The 21501-nt window shown below is 41.1% G+C and overlaps 1 protein-coding gene across 1 annotated transcript in view; it reads left to right on the plus strand.

The window, feature by feature from the left end:
• RELN (reelin) overlaps positions 1-21501 on the plus strand; it is a 455527-nt gene that overhangs the window by 66032 nt on the left and 367994 nt on the right. Inside the window, exon 2 of the mRNA XM_077807865.1 lies at positions 8980-9090. Within this exon, the coding sequence (XP_077663991.1) occupies positions 8980-9090 (111 nt within the window). The remainder of the gene's footprint in view (positions 1-8979; positions 9091-21501) is intronic.

Consider the following 21501-nt stretch of genomic DNA (forward strand, 5'->3'; position numbering starts at 1 on the left):
TTGGCATCCCTATAAATCCCTTCATATCCTTTGGCTGGGCATTTCCTTAATGGCTCTGAGTCTTCAGGGTACAGCCAGAATCCCTCAGGTAGCAGATGCACAATGTAGGGGACTAGGGTTCTCCTCAGCTTCAGCTTGTCTGAACTCAGCCTAGCATTCCACGCCACCAGGCACCTATTTAGGAGTTGTTGCAGCTTGGTATCATGGTCCTGGATTGCCTCTTCCTTGACATTTCCTTCTGCTACAATATGAATGTCATCAGCTACAGTCTTGGTGTCTGGGAGTACCTCTAGTGCCTGGTTCAGTTTACACTGGAACACCTCTGGGGCCAGGCTAATGCCCAGAAGCCTTCGTCACTGCTTAATTAGTAATGAAAGAGGTGACTAGGATCAAGCAATTTTTATTACTTTCATAACTGATGCAGCAAGCCCAGAGGTGCCGGGACTATGAACTGCCAAGCCTAGAGATGCCAGGGCTCAGCACAATTTATTGGCACAAATTAAGCACTGGCATTCATATCCAACAATAACTGCTAAAATATGCAGCAAAGTCTGTCAGGTGGCTGGATGGCTCATACAGCTTGATATATCAGAACCCGTTCTTCACATCACAAAGAGTGAATGTTTTTGCCCTGGAGAAATTGGGTGTATATACTCAATCATTGATAGTGGGTAGTGACTTCTTTTCAGTGCTCTTTTCATTGGTTTTGGGTTGGTGCAAATCCTCAGTTTACCTGAAGATTTTCTCACCACTGAGAGGCAGTTGATCCACTCTGTGCTGGTTTCAGCAGGTGTAATGATGCTTCTTTACAGGCTTGCAAGTTCCTTCTTTAGTTTCTGCATCTGGCCTACTGTTTTATTAGTCTCATGGCTTAACGTGGGGGTCTGTTTACAACCTCAGCTTACACTCTAGGTGTTCATCTCTTTGGAATATGCCATTAATGTTTGAATGCTGGACAGGCCCACAGTAACTGTTTTTCCTTCTCTGTCACAATGGCTATATTCTGGAGTTGTACTGCAGTAGAATTCATGGCTTGCATGGCCCCGCTGCCCAGCAGTAGGTGGTACTCCTGGTTGTGAACTACTAGAACTCAAAACAATAATGCCTTTTGTTTCATGAGTTTCTTATTAATTGTCTGTGTTTACCCACTGGCTTCTGAATAGTTTTATTGTACATCATCAGCACCAGGTCATACTTCTCCAGTGTAATATTGTTGCTTATCAGTGTTGCTGGGATTACATTGCAGCTGTCTTAGCAGTGCAGCTGGAATCAAACTGATCATTGATCCAATAGCATAAGTGCAAATATGGCAGTTGAGTGCCTGATAGCCTTCTTCTGCAGTGCATGTTCATTGAGAGCCTTTGCATCTGCTAAAGTTACACTGCTGATATCTTCACTGGAAGTCTCTTTCTCAATCACTGCATGTACTGTTGCTTTTTTTTCTTCCTGGGGTAGCTGTGGCATTGGACTATAAAGTGGTTCTATTTCCCAGGCCCCTTTCACAGTTGTCCATAAGCTGGGCATTTTTCTTTCTGCATTTTGTATTGCTTTTCACTGTATATAGACTGGGATGCCTGCATTCTCAGTCAGTCTGTCTCTGTCTTGCATGCTGGGTTCCTTTAGCTGAACCGTCATACTTGTTCTGCACTAGTGGCTGTCCTTGTTTTGATCCTTTCCCAGACAGTTTTTGCTGCCTTTGCTATTTTGGAGGCATTTCCATAGGATTAGATCAGTTTCTTTCAACAATCTCTCCTTTAAGATGAAATCATGCGTCCCACAAAAGATCCTGTCTCTAATGAGGGCACCATTAACATCTCAGAGTTACAGAGAGACGCCAGAGTTCTCAGCAGTGTAATATAAGTATCTATCCCTTCTTCTGTTTCTTAGGGCTAGTCTACACTGGCAATGTTAAAGCGTTGCTGGGGCAGCGTTTTAATGTGGCTTGCGTGGCCGTGGCACCAGGGCTGGGAGAGAGCTCTCCCAGTGCTCTGAAAAAACCACCTGCACGAGGGGCGCAGCTCCCGGCGCTGGGGCACTGTCTACACTGGTGCTTTACAGCACTGAAACTTGCTGCACTCAGGGGGCTGTTTTTTCACAGCTGGATTCAGACACATCCAGCCAGGCAGCAGGCAAGAGCTGCTGCTCCTCCTAGAGGCCACTGTGGTGCCCAGCTAGCACGAAGCCCTGGGGCAAGGGCAGCAGCAGTAGCAACCGCGAGGATGGGAAGCAGAATGGAGAAGAGGTGAAGGAGAGAGAATAAGGCAAGGTCTGAAATGCCACAGGATTGGTGTGGGATGGGGGCAGAATGGAGGAGGCTGCTGCACCCCCGTCATGTGGGCAGGAATGAGGAACTGGTATGGCAGGGGAAGAATCTGTTGACCAACGTCTGTTGTAAATGAGTTTGCTCAAGGAACAAGGGGGAAATCAGTGAACTGTGACTCTCACAAAAAGAACAGGAGTACTTGTGGCACCTTAGAGACTAACAAATTTATTCGAGCATAAGCTTTGTTGGGCTACAGCCCACTTCATCGGATGCATAGAATGGAACATATAGTAAGAAGATATATATAGAGAGAGAGGAAGAGGGAGAGAGGCTAATTAAGACAAGCTATTATCAGCAGGAGAAAAAAAACTTTTGTAGTGATAATCAAGATGGCCCATTTAGATAGTTGACAAGAAGGTGTGAGGCACAGTTCATTATGTGATCTCTTCCTCGACCACAGCAGATTGTAATGTTGCAATCTAGTCCATAATAAGTATCTAGATAAGAGCTTGATCCTGTGGGATGCTGAATAAGGGTGCACAAATTGTTGCAATTCTAGAGGTCAGTGATTCCCAGTAACTGCTGCTGAAAATCTACTGATTTCAGTGACAGCAAAGAGGACTACATGACTCTCAAAATCATTGAACCCAAAGGGTATCTCAGGCCTCAGAAACAAACTAAAACAAAACAAAAATACCCCCCCCCCCACACAACAGTGAGTCTCAGAACCTGGGTCAGGTGACTTGGGCTCATGTTATGGGGCTAAAAATAGCAGTGTAGATGGAGCTTGGGATCTGAAACCCAGTGAGGAGGATGGGTCTCAGGGCCCAGGCTCTGCTACTTTTAGCCCCAAAGCACAAGCCTGAGTGAGTTGATCCAGGTTCTGAGACTTGCTGCTATGTCTTTTTTGTAGTGTAGACACCCAGAGTCATCTCTGTTTAAAGAGTTGTATATTGGGTAATATACAACATATTGATGAATCAGTGAATCTAGACATTGAAGGCAAAAAGACAATCAACTGTTTAAAAAAGAATTAAAGGCATGCCTTATTATTTTCTTCATAAAATATTGGAAATATAGATGAAGCATAGCTCCAGTACTATAGTGATGAGTGCCTTAAAAACACCTATGACTAAATACAATTTGAAAATCTCATCTATCTCTTGTGTGATACTATTACATCCAGATGCAGTCTGCTTCCAGGCAGCTTCTTGGCCATCTGATTGTCCCTTGAGATGCAATAGTTGCAAGCGTTGCTTGAGCTTTCTAGTTCTTAATTCCAAAGGAGGCACCAAATTTAGGTCTGATTCCTGCTAACATAAAGGCCACTCATGGGAAGTCATCTTCTAAGAATCTCCTGAGAGAAGCTGTCAAAAATCCTCTGCTTCCCGTGAAATGTACTCAGCAGCTCTCTAAGGATGCTCAGCATCTTGCAGGATCAGACCTTTATGTATACATTTTATTATTTAGTTGCTGTTTATTACATGTTTTGAAGATGTAGAGCTCTGCTTAAGTGCTGACCATTATTGGTTGTTTCCTGGACATTCAGATTTCAGGACACCTTATCAGAAATTGGAACTGATATATTTTATTTACTATAATCCTGTGGAAAAATAGTATGTGATCATGTAATTCTGGCATTTTCTACCTTTTTGAATACTTGACCGTACAACCTTAATGTTCGTCTAACATCGTTTTTTGTGTGAACTTGCTAGGCTTTTAAAAAAAGCAAACTGAAAAAACAAATTCAATTGTGTGGCATCATATTGACACTCACGTGTGTCATTGGCAAGGTTGGAACTTTTATATCCACTACACGGATCTCTGGCATTTGAACTAATAGAGTAACTGTTGCTATAGTAGGTTGTCTTCCTCTACATGGACTGACACTAGAGGGGGATGAGGTACATGCTTTGCCAGTGGGTTTCATGGCTATTTGCTGACAGTAGAGGAATTGGGAAACTCAGGGATCTTGGGCTAAATGGTTAAAATTTGGCAAAGTTATAAGCAACTGAATACAGGGTCTTTGGGAAGTGTAGGGCAACCTTAATAATCAGCAATGCTACCACTCCTATCTACACCCCTGGCAGACACTATTGCCCTTCCTAGGGTCTCTCCCAGGATAACTGGGTCAGAGTCATAGGTGCCGACTCTGGAGCACCTACAGAAAAAAATTAGTGGGTACTTAGCACCCAGCGGCAGCCAGCTCCACTCCTCCCACCCCAGCACATCCCGTTCACCTGCGGCCCCACCATCAACTCGTCCCTCTCCTTCCCAGTGCCTCCCGTCCACCATGATCAGCTGTTCCGTGTCATGCAGGGACGGGGTGTGCTCAGGGGAGGGGGCGGAACTGGGCAGGAAAAGGTAGGGTGGGAGTGGAGTTGGGGCGGGAAGAGGTGGGGTGGGGACTTGGGAGAAGGAGTGGAGTGGGGGTTGGGGTGAGGCCTGGGTCAGATAGGGGCGAGAAGAGGCCAGGCGGGGGTGAGGGTTTGGGGGCAGGTGGGGGAGGAGGGAGGGAGCTGAGCACCCCCGGGGCCCAGAGGAAGCTGGCGCCTCTGGTCAGATTCTCAGGGAAAGATATCCTGCTCTCAGTCTGTCACTCCCTTTTTGGTCACTAGGCTATCTGAGGGTAGGTGGGGGCTTCCTGTGTGGAGCTATGACCTGTTTGCCTATGAGCTTCCTTCTTCCAATGACTTTCTCACATGACTCTCCTCATTGCCCTGGTGATCTGTGTGTGAAGAGGGAATCAAACCAGCTTCCCCCTCTAGCCCCTGCTGATCTGTTTCCCTTCTAGGCAGGCTGCCAGCAGCTTTTGGCAGCCTGTTCGCATTCTCAGTGGCAGCATGTGGTGGCATCCACCACTCAGCTGGATTGGTGCCTGCAGCACAGTTCTTGGAGGCAGCCCAGTGGGTCCCAACTCCCCAGTTGCAGATCCATGGCTCCTCGCAGTAATGTGGCCAGGGAAGTGAGAGGTACATTTCTTGCTCCCCTGGTTATCCCATGAGGAAGAGTATTTTGGTGGGGGTGGTGGGGGGGAATAAAGTTGAGTGAAGGGATTTCCTACACTCTTTGCTAGGTACCCACAATCTCTCTCAGGCCACTGTCTCACAAAACAGCTGCCGCAGTGAGACAGCCACCACTTGCAGGGCTGAGGCGACTCCCTACCCCCAGGTAGGCCTTGGTCTAGGCCAGGGGTAGTCAATTATTTTTTTGTCAGGGGTCCAAATTTCTTGGTTAAGATATAGTAAAGGTCCAGAGAAAATAATACTACTCCCCACCCCAAACAATAATAATGATAGTAATAAGTAAATAAAAAGATTGTGGAGTCTGTTCAGAAATGTCTGATTCAAATTTGGCCTGCAGTCTTCCTGTTGACTACCCCGGCCTAGACTTCAATTCCCACTCCACCCTCCTCCAGGCTGCGAAGAAACGCTGTTGACTGTTTAACAAGCAAGCCACTATATGGGCTGAAACAAATGACTGAAAAATGATTATTTTGCTGCTGTTCTGGAGCACAGAAGGCAAAATAACATGTAATAACAAGTCCCTGACCCTGATATAAAATCAGAGTCCTGTACTTTGGGCTGTACGTTAGCATAGCTTTCGTATTCATGATTGTTAGTACTAATATGTAATACAACATATCGTCTTTCATTTGAGATGAACTATTTGATGTCTTCCCCATTGGACTGAGATAAGTCCTAAAAGAATGTCCCTCTTCTTTTTTGTCATTCACGCCTTCTGAGAATGTCACTCTTATTATTTTCTCTTATAGAACTAATTCTGAAATTATTCTACAATGTATTACAAATGTATAACAACAATTTAGTGCTCCATTAAAAAGTGTTTCAAGGCAATCTGCAGTTTCCCAGGGGCTTAATGGGGAAACCATACTGTGTTGGATACTATTCAGCAATGAAAATTGATCCATTACATGTACATGTAAACTGGGGATTGGTGATCACGCAAATATGTCCAAAATCAAATATGGGCATTGTAATATATCCCTTCTGTCCCAGAGAGAGTGCTCACCATTTATTCAAGAAAGAATAAGGCTACCTCACAGTGAAACAAAATGGCAGCAGAGAACTGGCCCAGTGCCCTTACTCGGTCCTGCTTTGAGCAGGGGGTTGGACTAGATGACCTCCTGAGGTCCCTTCCAACCCTGATATTCTGTGATTCTATGATCAATGCTTTTCACCCACTGTTTTTTCTAGTCTTCAAAAATAAAGCTTAAGCATAATTTAGAGCATACATTTTCCTTTTTCCAGACTAAAAAGTACAAAGGAAAGAATAAACCCTGCAAAATTCACTACTTCAACATCAGATGAAAGGAGAATTCATGGTTTTTTATTTTTTATTTTATTTTATTTTGTTTTGTTTTGAAAATTATTTTACTTTATGGAAATCTTGTTGCTTTTGTGGTCTGCTTCTCATTTGTTTTTGTTTGTTTGTTTTGACATGTATGTTATGAGGGGATGCATTGTAGAATGGAGATTAGGGTTCTGAACCTGCTCTCTTTACTCAGGTGAAACTCCTGTTAAACTTCATGGGAGTTTTTCTTTGTCCTGGAATTATTCATAGTACTATTGAATTTTAGAATAAATACAGATAATTTAAATGTAAATTATTTAGGAGTAAATTAAACACACTGGATATTAATCCTCTAGTTAAAAACCGAAACAGCCTTCTCCCTGTTGTTTTTAAAGGTCCAACTAATAAAAAAACCCAAACCCCTAAAACAACTGGTATGAATGCGTACCACAGATTAACCACTGAAGACTGATGATGATACAGCCAGAACAACAGACTAGTCCTGCTGCTGAATGTACTAGGAATGTCTTAACATGACACTGATTTACATGGTTACTGGACAGAACCCTGAACCAGCACCTCACCACCTATCCCCGCTTCAGTTACTGAGTCATCCCCAGCACATGGCATTTCTAGCAGGAGTAAGAAAGGACTACATTGGGGTGGAGAGTATGTTTGCCCTATCTGGCCAGATATTTAGAACCAAAAAAGTTTGGAGGATAAGGGAGTCTGAAGTGATCAGAGACTATAGTCCATCGTTGAGCTCTGTGTATGAGAAGGTGGGTGGAAGAGGAACCTGTAATAGTTACTAAGGTCTCTATCATGCAAAAAGTTGTGTGGGACATCAATCAACTCAATGGAACTCTTCACTGTTGCACATGTCTGCCTGTATGCACCCCTTTGCAGGAACTGGGCCTTTGATAGCCTCCATGAAATTGCTGGTCTTTGTTCTTTATACACAGCTATAGGTGTAAAACATGGTTTACAGACACTTTAGAAAAACAGATTTTACAAAGTAGATTACAAACAAACACCGAGACACGCGAGGGGGTGGGAAATTTACCTGATAGATAGTTTAGTTGCTTGCTTTAGTTTTTGTGCTTTACGTTAGTTCCATTTTAAAAAAATATATAGGTATATGGGCAAGTGTTAGAAACTGTCAGAAGAAATGTGTTTTTGACAATAGATTTTAAAGAGCCAAAGGAGGTTGCATGGCATTACGGGATCAGCGAGGTCATTCCAGGCATAGAGGCTATTGCTATGTATACTGCATTTACATAATAGAAAAAAACTTGTCACTTAATAGTTCTGGCCGTTTTAGGATAGAACATTCAAGCAGATTGTACATAGGATTTTCTGTTTAAATTGATAACATCTGATAAGACATCAAAGCAAAAACCTGAGGATGAATGTTTACAGAATAAACTGCAAAAATTGTGAATTGTTGTTGTTTTTTCAGTGTTCAATGCCTTCCTAAATAATATGCATTTTCAGCTGAAAATTGCAAGTGTCAAGAAAATCGGGACAATGGTTTTAACTGATATAGCTAAGAATATTTTTTAAAATTCTCCAGTGGATTATTTTAATATACTTGGTCTGTAATGACCTATGTGCGTATATGACTTAACTGCTTAATACACTAAAGTGTATTACTATTGTCATGTAGCACACATTTGAAATCCAGAAAGAGCGATACTATAAACCTTAATTATTTTATTGCTTATGTCGTTTATTCTGTGGTCTTGACAGCCAGCTGTAAACCACATGTTCTACTGACGGTGATGTTGAAATTTTCTAAAAACCAGTTCATTTAGTTTAATATGAGTTTTTTTGCCTTCTAGGAAAAGGAGCTTATCGGATAGAGATGAGTGACCTTTCTGTGTTAATTTCAAATCCTGATGCTGTAATTCTCAATTGTGTCCATTTCATGTGACAGATTATTACTGATAAATGATTTATGATTAATTTAGGAGTAAAAAAATAACAAACACCAATTGTTTTCTTCTAAATACAGTCTCTTTGCTAAAAATAAACCCTGAAAAAATATTAAAAATAAATTCCAAAATCAGGAACCCTGATTAGATATTGAGCAACGATATTTGTGAAATTTACATTTGCAAACTAATTTACAGTCTCTAAATCATTGTATATGTAGTGAGAGTAGTATTTCAGGACAGTTTCTTACACAGAACTGAAGTTCATTATTTGAGCTCCAAGAGTCTGCTACTCTTATTTATCTAGTTGTGCTTCTCCATGAGAAGAACCACTGTGTGCGTGTGTGTGTGTGTAGCAAGGTTTTTAGTCAATGAAGTAAGGATGGCAGAATCTTGTCCTTAGAAAGAGTACAGAACTCAGCACACAATTGAGTGGTCCTTACAGAATTTTTATATCTTTCATTTCAGTGACTATTTCGACAAGTACATTCTTTGATGGCTTACTGGTAACAGGACTCTATACATCTACCAGCGTTCAGGCTTCACAAAGTATTGGTGGCTCTAGCGCTTTTGGATTTGGTAAGTCTAATGTGATTAACAAACCTAGACTTGTATTTGTTGTAATTCAAAATATTCTGCAACTCAAGATAACAAATACTTAGTTTTGTAGAGAAATTAAGGTGAACACAATTTAAATAAATTGACTTTATATTGTGTGCTGGGACCTGATCCAAAATCTGTAGGAGTCAATAACTTCCATGAGCTTTGGATCAGCTCCTTAAACTGTGTGTGTAAAAAAAAAAAAAAAAAAAAAAAAGGGAAAACCAATCAGAAAATCTCCATCCCAAAGACATGCCTTAGATGCACAGAATTGCATGCATTCCACAGAGAACCAATTCCCACAAGAAGACCCTGATTCTCTCACACACATGACACTACAAGAGTGGTCACCTTTCCCTTCCGGGAAAGTTGACCAGATACTCCTTACCTCTGGAAATATTGAGCTGCTCTAGAGAGGAAATGATCTCTCCTCTGCTGGCACTGTTTTCACAAACAGACACACACACGAATAAGTGATACATAGCAAAGTGATACATACAAAGCAAAAACTTGAACCTTAGGAAATGATAGATGGGCACGCATGTGCATCCAACCTGTGCACTGAATGAAGCCTAGATCCTGTTGGAAAAAATCATTTGTGATCATGTAATTAAAGACTGTTCCATAGTGCCTATGTACAATGGGACAAAATTAAAATTGCATGGGAAGCATGAAGCTAGCATTTCTTAATATTTGAGAGCTTGACTCTGTGATCTAAATAACATTCTTTTAATGTAGCCTTTTATATAATTTTCTAGGGTTTTGTTAAGGGAAAAATGTAGATCAAACTTTTCTTTGCAATTGTAAAAACCTTCCTCCATTGCATATCTGTAGAGTTTGAACCCTGAGTTGTCAGCATTGTAGCACAGACTTTTCCCACTTGAGACATAGGACTAATTATGTTAGCTGGTGGTGGCAGATTAGGCTGCCAGAAAAACAGGAGAAGATTAGGCAGGAGAAAAACAGGCTCTGGCACCATGTGCTACATCCATTGGGTAGTCGTCCAGGGGATTGTCCTGGATTGGCTCTGTCATAACCGTGCAGCTAAGGGTAGCCTAGAATTCCTCCATACCTGTAAGGGGTTAAGAAGCTCAAATAACCTGGTTGGCACCTGACCAAAAGAACCAATGGGGAAAGAAGATAATTTCAAAACTTGGGTGCGGGGGGGAAGGCTTTGTTTTTGTGTATTCTCTTGGGAAGCAGATAAGCATTAGGTCAGAAAACTCCTTCCCCTTATAAACCATCCTAAAAGTCTCTCATATTACAAAAATTGTAAGTAAAATCCAGGCAAGGCGTATTTATCTTTTGTTCTGCTTGTGAATTTTCCTTTGCTGGAGGAAAGTTTATTCCTGTTTTTTGTAACTTTGAAACTAAACCTAGAGGAAGTTCTGCTGTGTTTTTGAATCTTCTGTTACGCTGTAAAGTTATTTTCCCTCCTGATTTTTACAGAGGTGATTTTTACCTTTTTTTTTAAATAAAATCCTTCTTTTAAGAACCTAACTGATTTCTCCATTGTCCTAAGACCCAGGGGTTTGGGTCTGTGATCACTTTGTAACCAATTGGTTAGGATATTATTCTCAAGCCTCCCCAGGAAAGGGGGTGTAAGGGCTTGAGGGGATATTTTGGGGGAATAGGAACTCCAAGTGGTCCTTTCCCTGATTCTTTGTTAAATCACTTGGTGGTGGCAGCATACAAGGGCAAAGAATTTGTGCCTTGGGGAAGTTTTAACCTAAGCTGGTAGAAATAAGCTTACGGGGTCTTTCATGGGGGTCCCCTCATCTGTACCCTAGAGTTCAGGTAGGGGAGGGAACCCTGACAGGTTCTTTTTCCCTTCCACCCCACCCCATAGTTGTGGGGGACTCATGCCTCCAGAGTGGGGGATGGGCTGCTGGCACCATGTTTGGGTCTAGGGGAGGGGGTTATGGAGGAAACACCATACTTTTCCCTCCCTCCACCATGAGTTGTAAGGGCTCCTGCCCTATTAGGTGCCACCCAGAGTTGGGGCCATATGTTAGGACCATGAGATTGCTTGGGGGAGCCCAACTCTTTCCCTGCTTTATTCTCCCCCAGCTGCTCTAGGTTCTCCCAGTGCTGCTGCAGTTTTGGAAGCAAGATGGATCCAGTGTTAGAATTTTTGTAGTCAGTTACAATTTTGTCATGCTACCTGAGGAAGGCAAGTGAAAAAAGGGAAATGGTGATACTTTTAACAGTTTTGATCTCAACAAGGTTTCAGAAGAACTTCATGAGCCGAAGAAAAAGCACTTTTTTAGCTGGAGGAGGTTCTTATGGGTGAATTTCAAAGGCCTGCAGCAAACTATGGAGGTCTGAGAGTTTTTCAAAGAAAAGGTTGCTAGAATTGTTTGTAATGGAAAGTGTTAGACAATTTGAATAGAGAAGTAACTAACAGCTGCCCCTATGCATATGAAAATAATTTACTTACACCCACATGCCCCAAAATTTGTTCTGAATAAAAAGAGGTTTTTAGTCAATATTACTATGTCCATGATAATACAAAAGAGACAGGACCGAGTTGTAGTGAATAAAAAGGTGATTCTGTAGTCGGGCTGTTGATGCGGTTATGTGGCCCTCTAGTTATCCGTAGCAGTGTAGCTCAAATATTAATTAAACACACTGTCTGGTGATAATCAACACATAGGTTTCCCATAAGTCCTGGCCTGGAAGGGATTAGTGATTACGCTACAAATGTGAGGGATATCTGTGAAAAGTGAGAACAGTTTTCACATACATTTCACATATATTTATCTAAGGTGGATGCTTCTATTACTGCTGGAGCAATTCTACTTGCTGAAAGAATCATATGAACTGAAAGAGAAGCCTCAGCAGAGTAACTGAAGAAAAACAGTCATTTCTAAATGGTATAATGTGCAGCATTTAACTGGAAGCATTTAATTCATAAAGAAACAGATTGGAAAACCAACTCCGCTGGGCAATAATGTCAACCACTTTTTCCAGTGACTGAACAATAGCTTTCTATTTAAACCAAAACTCCATTCAATATATATTATATGACTGATTGATTATTTTTGTCCAGAGTTTTAGTAAAAGATTAAGGAGGAGGATTTTCAAATGTTCTGAAGGTTTTATCATTGATTCATTGGTAAAAGTTAGGCCAATGGTAGAAGTAGGCCAACGCAGAGCACTTTTGAAAATCCCGCCCCAAGTGTGTACGAATAATTTGCAGCCACCTGTTTTTGCAGTTCATCTCTTGGAAGCATCTTCTGCATTAATATAAATTAGATTCTAAAAGAAGACTAAGTGAAAATCACAAAGATGTTGTCATATGCAGAGTTGGGAGAAACCCACTACTAGTAAATCCAGTTTGCATGGTTTCATCTTCTGCTGCCAAATTTTTTTCACAGTACAAGTCCTTCACCTTTGTTTCTTTGTCTGTTTTACAACTTTTATAAACGGTATGTAATACATAAACTCTCTACATTTGGTCAAGACTTAGTGATTTTTTTTTTTAAATAAGAACTCTTGCTTATTCTCAGATAACAGATGTCTCTACAGTCATTAACTCCAACCAAGAACATTTTGTACAAAATAGAATGGACATTTTTGGTACTATGATTATTTGTGACCTTTAACTTTATCTGTTCATTGAGATGTAGCTGTTGCATCCAATCTTCTGCTTTATCTTGATGGTCTTTTACTGACACAGTTACTTACTCTGTAAGACTTAACTTTATTATGGCCCTTGCTTCTGAAAACAAATAATTGGGGCTTAATTTCCTAAAACAGATGTAAACGCAGTGCCTGCAGTATAAATATATCTCTGATCCGCTAAATGGGTAGTTATGCTGCAGCATATCTGAATGAGAGAAAAATACACATTTTGCGTTTGCACTAACCTGTTTGTATGTTTGTGTACATTTTATAGCTAAACTGTAAACACCTTGTTTATAGGAATCTTAAATAATTAGGAGGATGTAACACTCTCTGTTACAATGCACATTATTAACATTACTCTTATAACTTCTTGGTAACTTTCAGATAGCAAACATACATAGCAGGTTATTATCATTCTTAAAAAAAATCATTGAGTCTGTGACTTATCTGTTTCACCTCCAAAACATAAAATAGCCCAATTTTTTAAAAAAGGTTTTAATACCAAATATTGGTTCATTAATATTCACTGATGGTAGCTACCAAACAGCACCATTTTCACCCATCCCAACTCCACTTAGCTTGTGTGTCTTCTTGCTCTGCATAAGAACCATTCAGAGGGAGGCAAAATGCAGATATCACAGGTACTTTCTATGGTGCCTGAGACAGCATGGGAATCACGTACCAAACTGTGAGTCACTGGAAGGTTGAGTACCATTGTTGTATAGTATTTTTATATATCCAGATCCATGATGTAGATGAGGTACCTTCATATTTGATTGGAAAACTGTAAATGATAGAGATTGTACAGGGTTTATGTACATATCTCAAATTTCTGGGATGGCCAGTTTACTGTCAACTATAATATTGCAGTATGAAATGTTAAATAGTTTAAATCAAACATCAGAGAATATTAGTAATTTCCTAACAACTCACAAAAGTAAGCAGAAAATATTATGTTTAACTAGGTCTGACTAAGAATGATGGTTAAGTAAGATATTTAATAGGGTCTACTCAGGATTGGTCATTTACAAAAAGGCAAATATATTTTTCCCTAAGTTTCTTCACTGGCATTATCATACATAAAATGTGTGTGTTATTTTGTGCTCCTCACTGTGCCCAGTATTTATGGAACATACACAACAAAACAAAACTTGATCTCTTCTTTATGTGTCAGATATCGTTTTGTAACCTAACTCTTTAAGTGTTAACATATTCTTGGAATAGTAGTTAAAAGACTCAATAACAAGACTCTCTAAAACGTGTGCACTCCTGACCAAAAGAATCTCAAAGTCTAAAGGCCAGAAAAAAATTAAAGCAGAAGATATGCAAAATCAGTCATGCATAGTTTGAAATATCTCATTTTTCTTGTCAATATGAATACTGAAACACGATGCCCTGAGGAAGTCCGCTGTTTAATTATGAATATCCCTTTATGCGTTGCAGAAAAAATGCTTCCATCTCTGACCTGTCTTTTGAGCTGCAGCTTAACCATGCAAACTGTAGGGCTTATTGTGTTATCTGAGCAGAGTTGTTTAAATGGCATTTTAGATAAAATCTCATTTAATTTTTAATTGCTCTTTTTCTTTGCTTGCTCTTAAATTTAAATATAAATTCAAGAAAATCATTGGGATGATCACGATGACCTGATGCTATTGTGCTCTCTCCTAACACTGGCAGTAAAAAAGAACCATGAGAGCAATGGTGATAACAGCGTTTAGTTTTTAGGCTCATTTGGGAACTTACTCTGTGAAGTGGTGAAGGCCTCCCCAATAGCAATCAGTACATTGTAGGATCAGATCCTAGAGGAATGAAGTAGTTTTAAAAATATATTAGCCACAATGTTTAATGTATTTCAGGGTCACTGGAAGCAAAGTAACAACAGAGACAATGGCATGTGTTTACTTTTTGAAAGAAACATAAAGCACATTGCTAGGAAGGCTGATAACAAAATGAAAAATGAAACAGAATGTTATTGGAGAAGCAGATCTACCTATCTGTCCATCATATATGGGTGGGATTGTCATAGTACATACGGAACTGAACTTGAAAAACAAAAATTGGCTGAGACTGTGTGAGGCCTAAAAACGTCAATTTGGAGACTTGTGTGTGGCATTTTGTGGAGAAGAAACTTGACAGAAGTTGGCCCTTACAAGAACTGGAGGGATGAAAACTAGGACACTGGGCTTGGTAGTGTTTATCTGTGTAGTAGGATAGAACAGTGTTCCCCAAACTTGGGACGCCGCTTGTGCAGGGAAAGCCCCTGGCGCGCTGGGCCGGTTTGTTTACCTGCCGCGTCCGCAGCTTTGTCCGATCGTGGCTCCCACTGGCTGCAATTCGCCGCTCCAGGCTAATGGGGGCTGCGGGAAGCGGCGGCTAGTACGTCCCTGTGGCCCATGCCGCTTCCCTCACCCCCCATTGGCTTGGAGCAGCGAACCGCGGCCAGTGGGAGCCAAAATCGGCCGAACCTGCGGACGCAGCAGGTAAACAAACCGGCCCGGCCCACCAGGGGCTTTCCCTGAACAAGCGGCCTCCCAAGTTTGGGAAACACTGGGATAAAATTCTCTCTACTGCATGAATTACTAGGGGGAAGTTTAATGGCCTGTGTTATGTAGGGGGTCAGACTAAACTATCTTAATGGTCCTGTCTGGTGATAAAATCTATGAAATCTTTCCAATAGATCTATCTTTCATGCTGTCACGATAATTATCTTTTAACTACCTAACTTAGAAAAACATTTGCTAGAGACCCAAATGCTGTTAATTCTTCTCTGCGACAGTTGGCTCAAGTTACACCGCTCATGTCACTCCATTCAAGCTAGCCTAGCTTGAATGAGAGTGGCCACACTTCAAGAAAACTCTGAAGATACACAGAGTGACTGGATTAGCAGCTGATGGGGGCGTGTAACTCAAGCTGCTGCAGCCCCACTGCATTACTGGCTCCAGCATCAGAAGCAGCGGTGCTTCAGCCCATACCAGCTGACAGGCCAGCTAGCTCAAGCTTTAAGCACCACTTAAAGCTAGAGATTTTTGTGTGTGGTCACATTAGGGTCAAAACTCAAGTTGTAGCTCACGGTGACAATGCAGTGACAACAAGCCCTAAGTTAGTTTCCTCTGTTTGGAATCATTGGGGGTGGGTGGGTAGGGGTGGGTTATACTGATAGGTTTATTTCAAAGGGGTTAGGTTTCTTTGTTTATAGGCATAAAAACATATATTCTCTGGCCAAGTGAATGGGTCACTTCTGCTTTCCTGTGTGGACTTTACCATCTTATCAAAATATTAATTTGAAAATTCGTCTAACAATCGTGTTAGGAAGGAATTAGTGAGCTGATTTGGGTAAAATGTAATGAAGGTCCTAAATCTTTGTCCGTTGACCCAAACAGAACCTTTGGTAAGGCTCAGTTAGACATGAACTGTAAAGCTAAAATCAGAACTGAGAGAAGACAGAAATATGTGCCGTATGCCTGACTAAGCAGGCTGTGAGAATCTTTCAGCACAGAAAAAAGCTTTAAACCTACTTTTTAATATGAATTATTTTCTCTTTGTGAGATCTCCTGGCATATACTAGTTCACTAAAGATATCTCAAGCTGCATCTTTCTGTATCATCACTTATACCATTAGTCCTCAATTAGTGCAGTTTGTGTTTCTGGGCTCAGCTCAATTTTCATTTTAGTGTTGTTTATCTTCAAGTTTCCACTCTCCTTCCTTGTCCTTTCCAGGATTCCCCCTTGTCCCACTCCCCCTCTAGTCCTCAAATATCCTTCCCTATGGACTCATGTTCATCCTTGATTATATTCCTTACCCCTCTTCAACTGCTATCCCTCTCCCCACGTATGAGGGCCCAACTGACAATTTTCAAATCAAGGTTGGATGTTGTTCTGAAAGATATGTCCTAGGAACTATTTTGGGGAAGTTCTACAACCTGTGTTATGCAGGGGGGGTCAGACAGTCACAATGGTGCCTTCTGGCCTTGGAATCCATGAACGTGGCTGATGGCCTCACTGCTACGTCTTAGTATATTTGCTTATTGCACCCTTCAGTTTTATGGTTACTTGTACCCCAGGACTGCACCTCTTATGCAAAGCTGTAAAGCAGGAAATCTCTTGTTCTGACATTTTCCTTCAAAGAGGTGTTGCACTTTGAGGAGCAAAGAACTGGAAGGCTTCAGCATGCAATGAGTGGCCCTATTGGGAAGCTACAAGACCTTATGCACTCTCTTTTAAAAGCGAAGGAGGGAGACAGCAAGAGGGGTGAAAATTACAGGTAGGAAACTGGAGATTTGATGTGGGGTTTGGTGAGAGTGAGGGACTGGGAATTGGATTCAAGTTATATCAGGAATGGGGGTTGGGGGAGTGAGAGGAGGAAGTTAGTGCAGTGCATGAGATGAGGTGTCTGGAGTGTATGCTGCACCCTGTAAGAGCATGCAGTTGGAATCATTCTGATTTGTGCTCCCTATAGCCATCATAGGAATTGGGCCCATTTCAATCACAATTCATCTGATACTCCTGAGTGAATTCTGCACCAAAAATTTAATACTCTGTGCCAAAAAATTAAGTATTCTGCACACGTTTTAAAATTCTGCAAAATTCTGCATTTTTATTTGCCAAAATAACACAATATAAACACACCATTTTCAATTATTTGCTGACAAGTGTTTTGAAATAAATTACCGAAATAATTGCAAATGGTGTGATTATATTGTTATTGTGTTTCTGTTATTTTGACAATTAAAATATTCAAACTTTGCAGAATTTTAAATTTTAAAATTTTTCTATGCAGAATTCCTTCAAGAGTACTGGGGTTCTGTGTGGGGCAATCTGGGTATGGGCAGCTCGGTGGGGGGAATCTGGGTGCACGGGAGTTCGGTGCAGGGTTCTGGGTGCAGGGGGAATGTGACTCTGCAAGGCGGGGCGAGGTGAAGTTGGTTAGGGCTCAGTGGAGGGGGAGAGTGGGACTTGGTCGGGTGGGGGCTCATGATGCAAGGGGTGAGGCTCGGCAGGGTGGGAGTTTGGAGGGCTCTGTGGGGGGGGGTCTGGGTGCTGGGGCCTCCTGATATGGAGGGGGCTTGGTGGGGGGTTCCAGTTGTGCATGTGGGGGGAGGGGTCACTGTACAGGGGGCTGCTCCCTCTGTTTTCCCAACCCTGGTGCATCCAGACCTCCCAACAACAACACCCCGGCTGAGCCTCAACCCCTGCACCTGGAAACCGCCTCCCAGCCTCAACCCCCCGCACCCAGACACCCCCCACCCCCATGCTGCAGAGCTTCCTGCAGCTAGGGGAAGCAGTGGTGCAGCTTCTCTTTGCTTCCCCGCAGAAACCATTTTGCAGGGGGCATTTTTCTGCTGCACTGCAGTTGCACAGAATTTGCCAAGGAGTAATCTGAGAGCTTCTAGTGCAGCAGGGCACTTCCACTGCCCCTACACTGATCTGTGTATTAGGATCACTACCTACCCTTCAGAGACTTATGCTCAAATATAGATATTTGTGGAGTAATGTTTTAGCTTACAGCTCTAGATAAAGGAAAAACATCTCCCGTTACCATTATAAGAGATGGAAAAAAGCCAGCTGTTGAATTTTATGCATAGGTGAGCCTATGAAGATTTTTTCCAATGGCTATACTCACAGCTTTCAAAATAGGGAATATTCGGTAAAATGTTATTTTTAAAAAAAGTTTTCAGCTACGCACATAACATTTTTGGAGAGCTGCTTTGTGAACTACTGAACTTGCTTCAGATCCCTGGTTTACTTTGTGACAAGCCAAATGGGCTCCAGAACCCTCCCTTCACACCAGAGATACATGCCAGAAACCAAACAGATGGTAAACTAGGAAGAAATTACCCTCGGCATTCTCATTAGAACAGTTGGGGAAATTTTAATAGGCCCCCATTTGCCTTGTGCTGTATCTAATACCCTTTGAACTGCCACTTCTTTTTTTGTTACAAGTCAACTACCGCCATGTATATTTTAATAGGGATTATCAAACACAATTTGCCCAGAAGATGTACCAGCCGCCCACTGCTAATTAGCCAACTTTAAATAATCACTGAGTTCTGGAATAATTGGAAAGAAACAGTGTTTTTCCTGCCAAAGCATAATTACTAATTAACAGGAAGATAAAATATCTGTATAGCAGTCATATCTGGGAGAATCTGTTAACAGTAATTAAAGTGTGAGTTGATGCCAAGCTGACATTGGTCAAGAAAGTTTACATTTGAATATAGTTTTAAGATTCCTCTCATTGTCAACATTCTGTACTAGAACCATAATGACAGTGAAATCTTTAAAGATAAAATGTCATGGCGTTGTCAATTCTATTTAATGTACTTACAGTCAGAAGTTGACCCTTCCTATAAAAAGTGCCTGTCTCCTGTCATACGCATTACATATAGAATTTGATTTTTTTTAATCCAGTATATTTTCATAATCATAAAATTGACAATAATTGCTTAGGTTCACCTAATCCACAAATGGAGTACTGTGATCTCTGAATATTCTGCTTGCTAAAAGACTGGAGGTTCTTCCAATGTAATTGTACTTCTAACTGTCCCAGCAATAGAGAGGAGGATAATTGGGGAAAAAAGACTATGCAAAAATCTAAGGTTGGATTCTTTTAATTGATTAGGGCCCTAATCCATCACCCTCACCCATGTTGACATTATTCTGCAAGTAGTTCTATAGAGTGGTAGAGTAAGGTGACGATGTTAGAATAAGATACCTAAGTTCATGTATGTGAGGGTGATGGAATCAAGCCCATATTTTATTTTTTGTAAAATCTTTCTCTAGCAGTAAAAGCTTTGAAAGTAGTTTTCATATGCCTGTGACTATACCCTTTCATATGTCTTAAGGTAATGACATCAAAGATAACAAGACTTATCCTTTCTCAAAATGAGGAATGCATAAAATTGTGTTTATTTCTGATCTTTGTCATGTTACAGAGTAGCAGGTAAGAGATTAATAGCATCAGGCAGCACTTAATGTTTTACAGATAATTTGATCAGCTGTTGGACAAATGGGAAGGAGGCAGACTATTTTGTGGGATGATACAGTGTTTGTAAAGGAGCTCCAGGGTTTTCAAATAAGAAAGCGTTTACAAGCAGTTTACATAGCCAAAGCCAAAGTGGTAAACAGTTGTACTGGGGCCAATTCTGGGTCAATTTGGCACACATATTTATTAGATAGTGGTGCTTCTCCAACTATTTGATACATCTGTTGTTCTCCCTGTGGATGACCCAGAATATATTCAGGTGAACAAACAGAGCATTTTTGAAGTTTTATTGCATTTTAATTTTTAATAAAAGCATTTAATAAAGCACTGCTTTAACATTTGGAATGACTGGAGAATTCCTTTTGCTGTTATACATCTAGTAAAATGATTACAATAAAATGAAGGAATTCAGTAACAGGTATTTTACAATGCTTCATTGTAATGGGTTTGTGACTGTCATGTTTTGGGGTGCAGTCCAGATCAGTAAGGGGTTGTGTCACCGCCTGCCTTGTAACCATGGGTGCCTTTAATGCTCTGCTGCTATGGCTCACAGCATGGACACCAACAGCCAGCCAACTAGCATGCAGTTCCCTGAGTCTGTGTGCTGTGCAGTCCTGGTTCAGCACTCTGATCCCAGCAGCCTGCCTATAACACAGCAGTTCCATCCTGGTTTCCACCAGCTTCTGGTTACTACTTGTAGAAGTGATCCCAAGACACTACTAGTCCCAAACTTCCCCAAAGCCATCTGCCCTGAAGTGTCCCACCCTTTCCTGGAACACTCAGAAAAATAGCAAGGTTCATTTGCTACTTTTAAAAGCACATTACAGTTTATTAACTTAACTGGGATAAATACACCCTTCCCTTCAAGCACAGCACTGAATTGGTTTATTGTAAAACTAAAACAAGTTTATTAACAAATGGACATAGATTAAGTGATACCAAGTAGAAGGAATAAAGTTAGAAAATTTCACAAACAAACAAAAGTAAAAGTATGCTTTCTAGTGGCTAAGATGTGACTCAACAAACTACAGCCTTGGCTCAAGGTAGACTTCTTAATGGTCTTTTTCTTTCCAGCCATGGCTGGTGTTTTCTCAGTCAGGACCTTCCAAAGAAGTACAAGGTGCTGGTTTCCATTGTCTTCCTAAGTGAAAGATCTTTGCCTAAGCAGGTTTCCCACATATATTCAGTTCCCTTGGTTGAATGGCCCATCTTTCTCAGCTTGCAAGAGCTCTGGCCCCTGGTGTCTGTCCAGAGATTAATGCCATTTCTCTCTCCTTATTATAAGATTATTATCTTCCCAAACTTATTGTTTTGTCCCCAGAGTCAGGATGACCTCATGCTGTTCTTACCTTTCTCTTTCCCATGTTGGACTTCCCATCCCCTGCTGATTCATATGTAAATAGGGCTTCAGTTGTTCTGGTTCCACAATGCTACCTTTCCTTCTATTGGGGGTGGGGCGGGATAACCGGTTTTTCTCTGTGTTTGGTCACAGACTTTAAAGCATAATACCATTGAGTATCCATATTTCCATATTTCATCATATAGTGTTAATACATACATTTCACAGTCATATTAATCACCACTGTGCCATTAGCTTTTATAAGACCATACATGATATACTTTTATAGTACAGTAATATTGTACACAGACAGTTGATTCAATTACTTATCGTTTGAGGTTCAGACCCCATGTTTTTATAGCCCAGATAAAGTTTCTCTCTCCTGCTGAGGTGGAGACACTATGATAGCATTGTTTACCTTATGTGTAAATGGCCCTTC

This window comes from Eretmochelys imbricata, chromosome 1, assembly GCF_965152235.1.
Source record: "Eretmochelys imbricata isolate rEreImb1 chromosome 1, rEreImb1.hap1, whole genome shotgun sequence".
NCBI lineage: Eukaryota > Metazoa > Chordata > Testudines > Cheloniidae > Eretmochelys > Eretmochelys imbricata.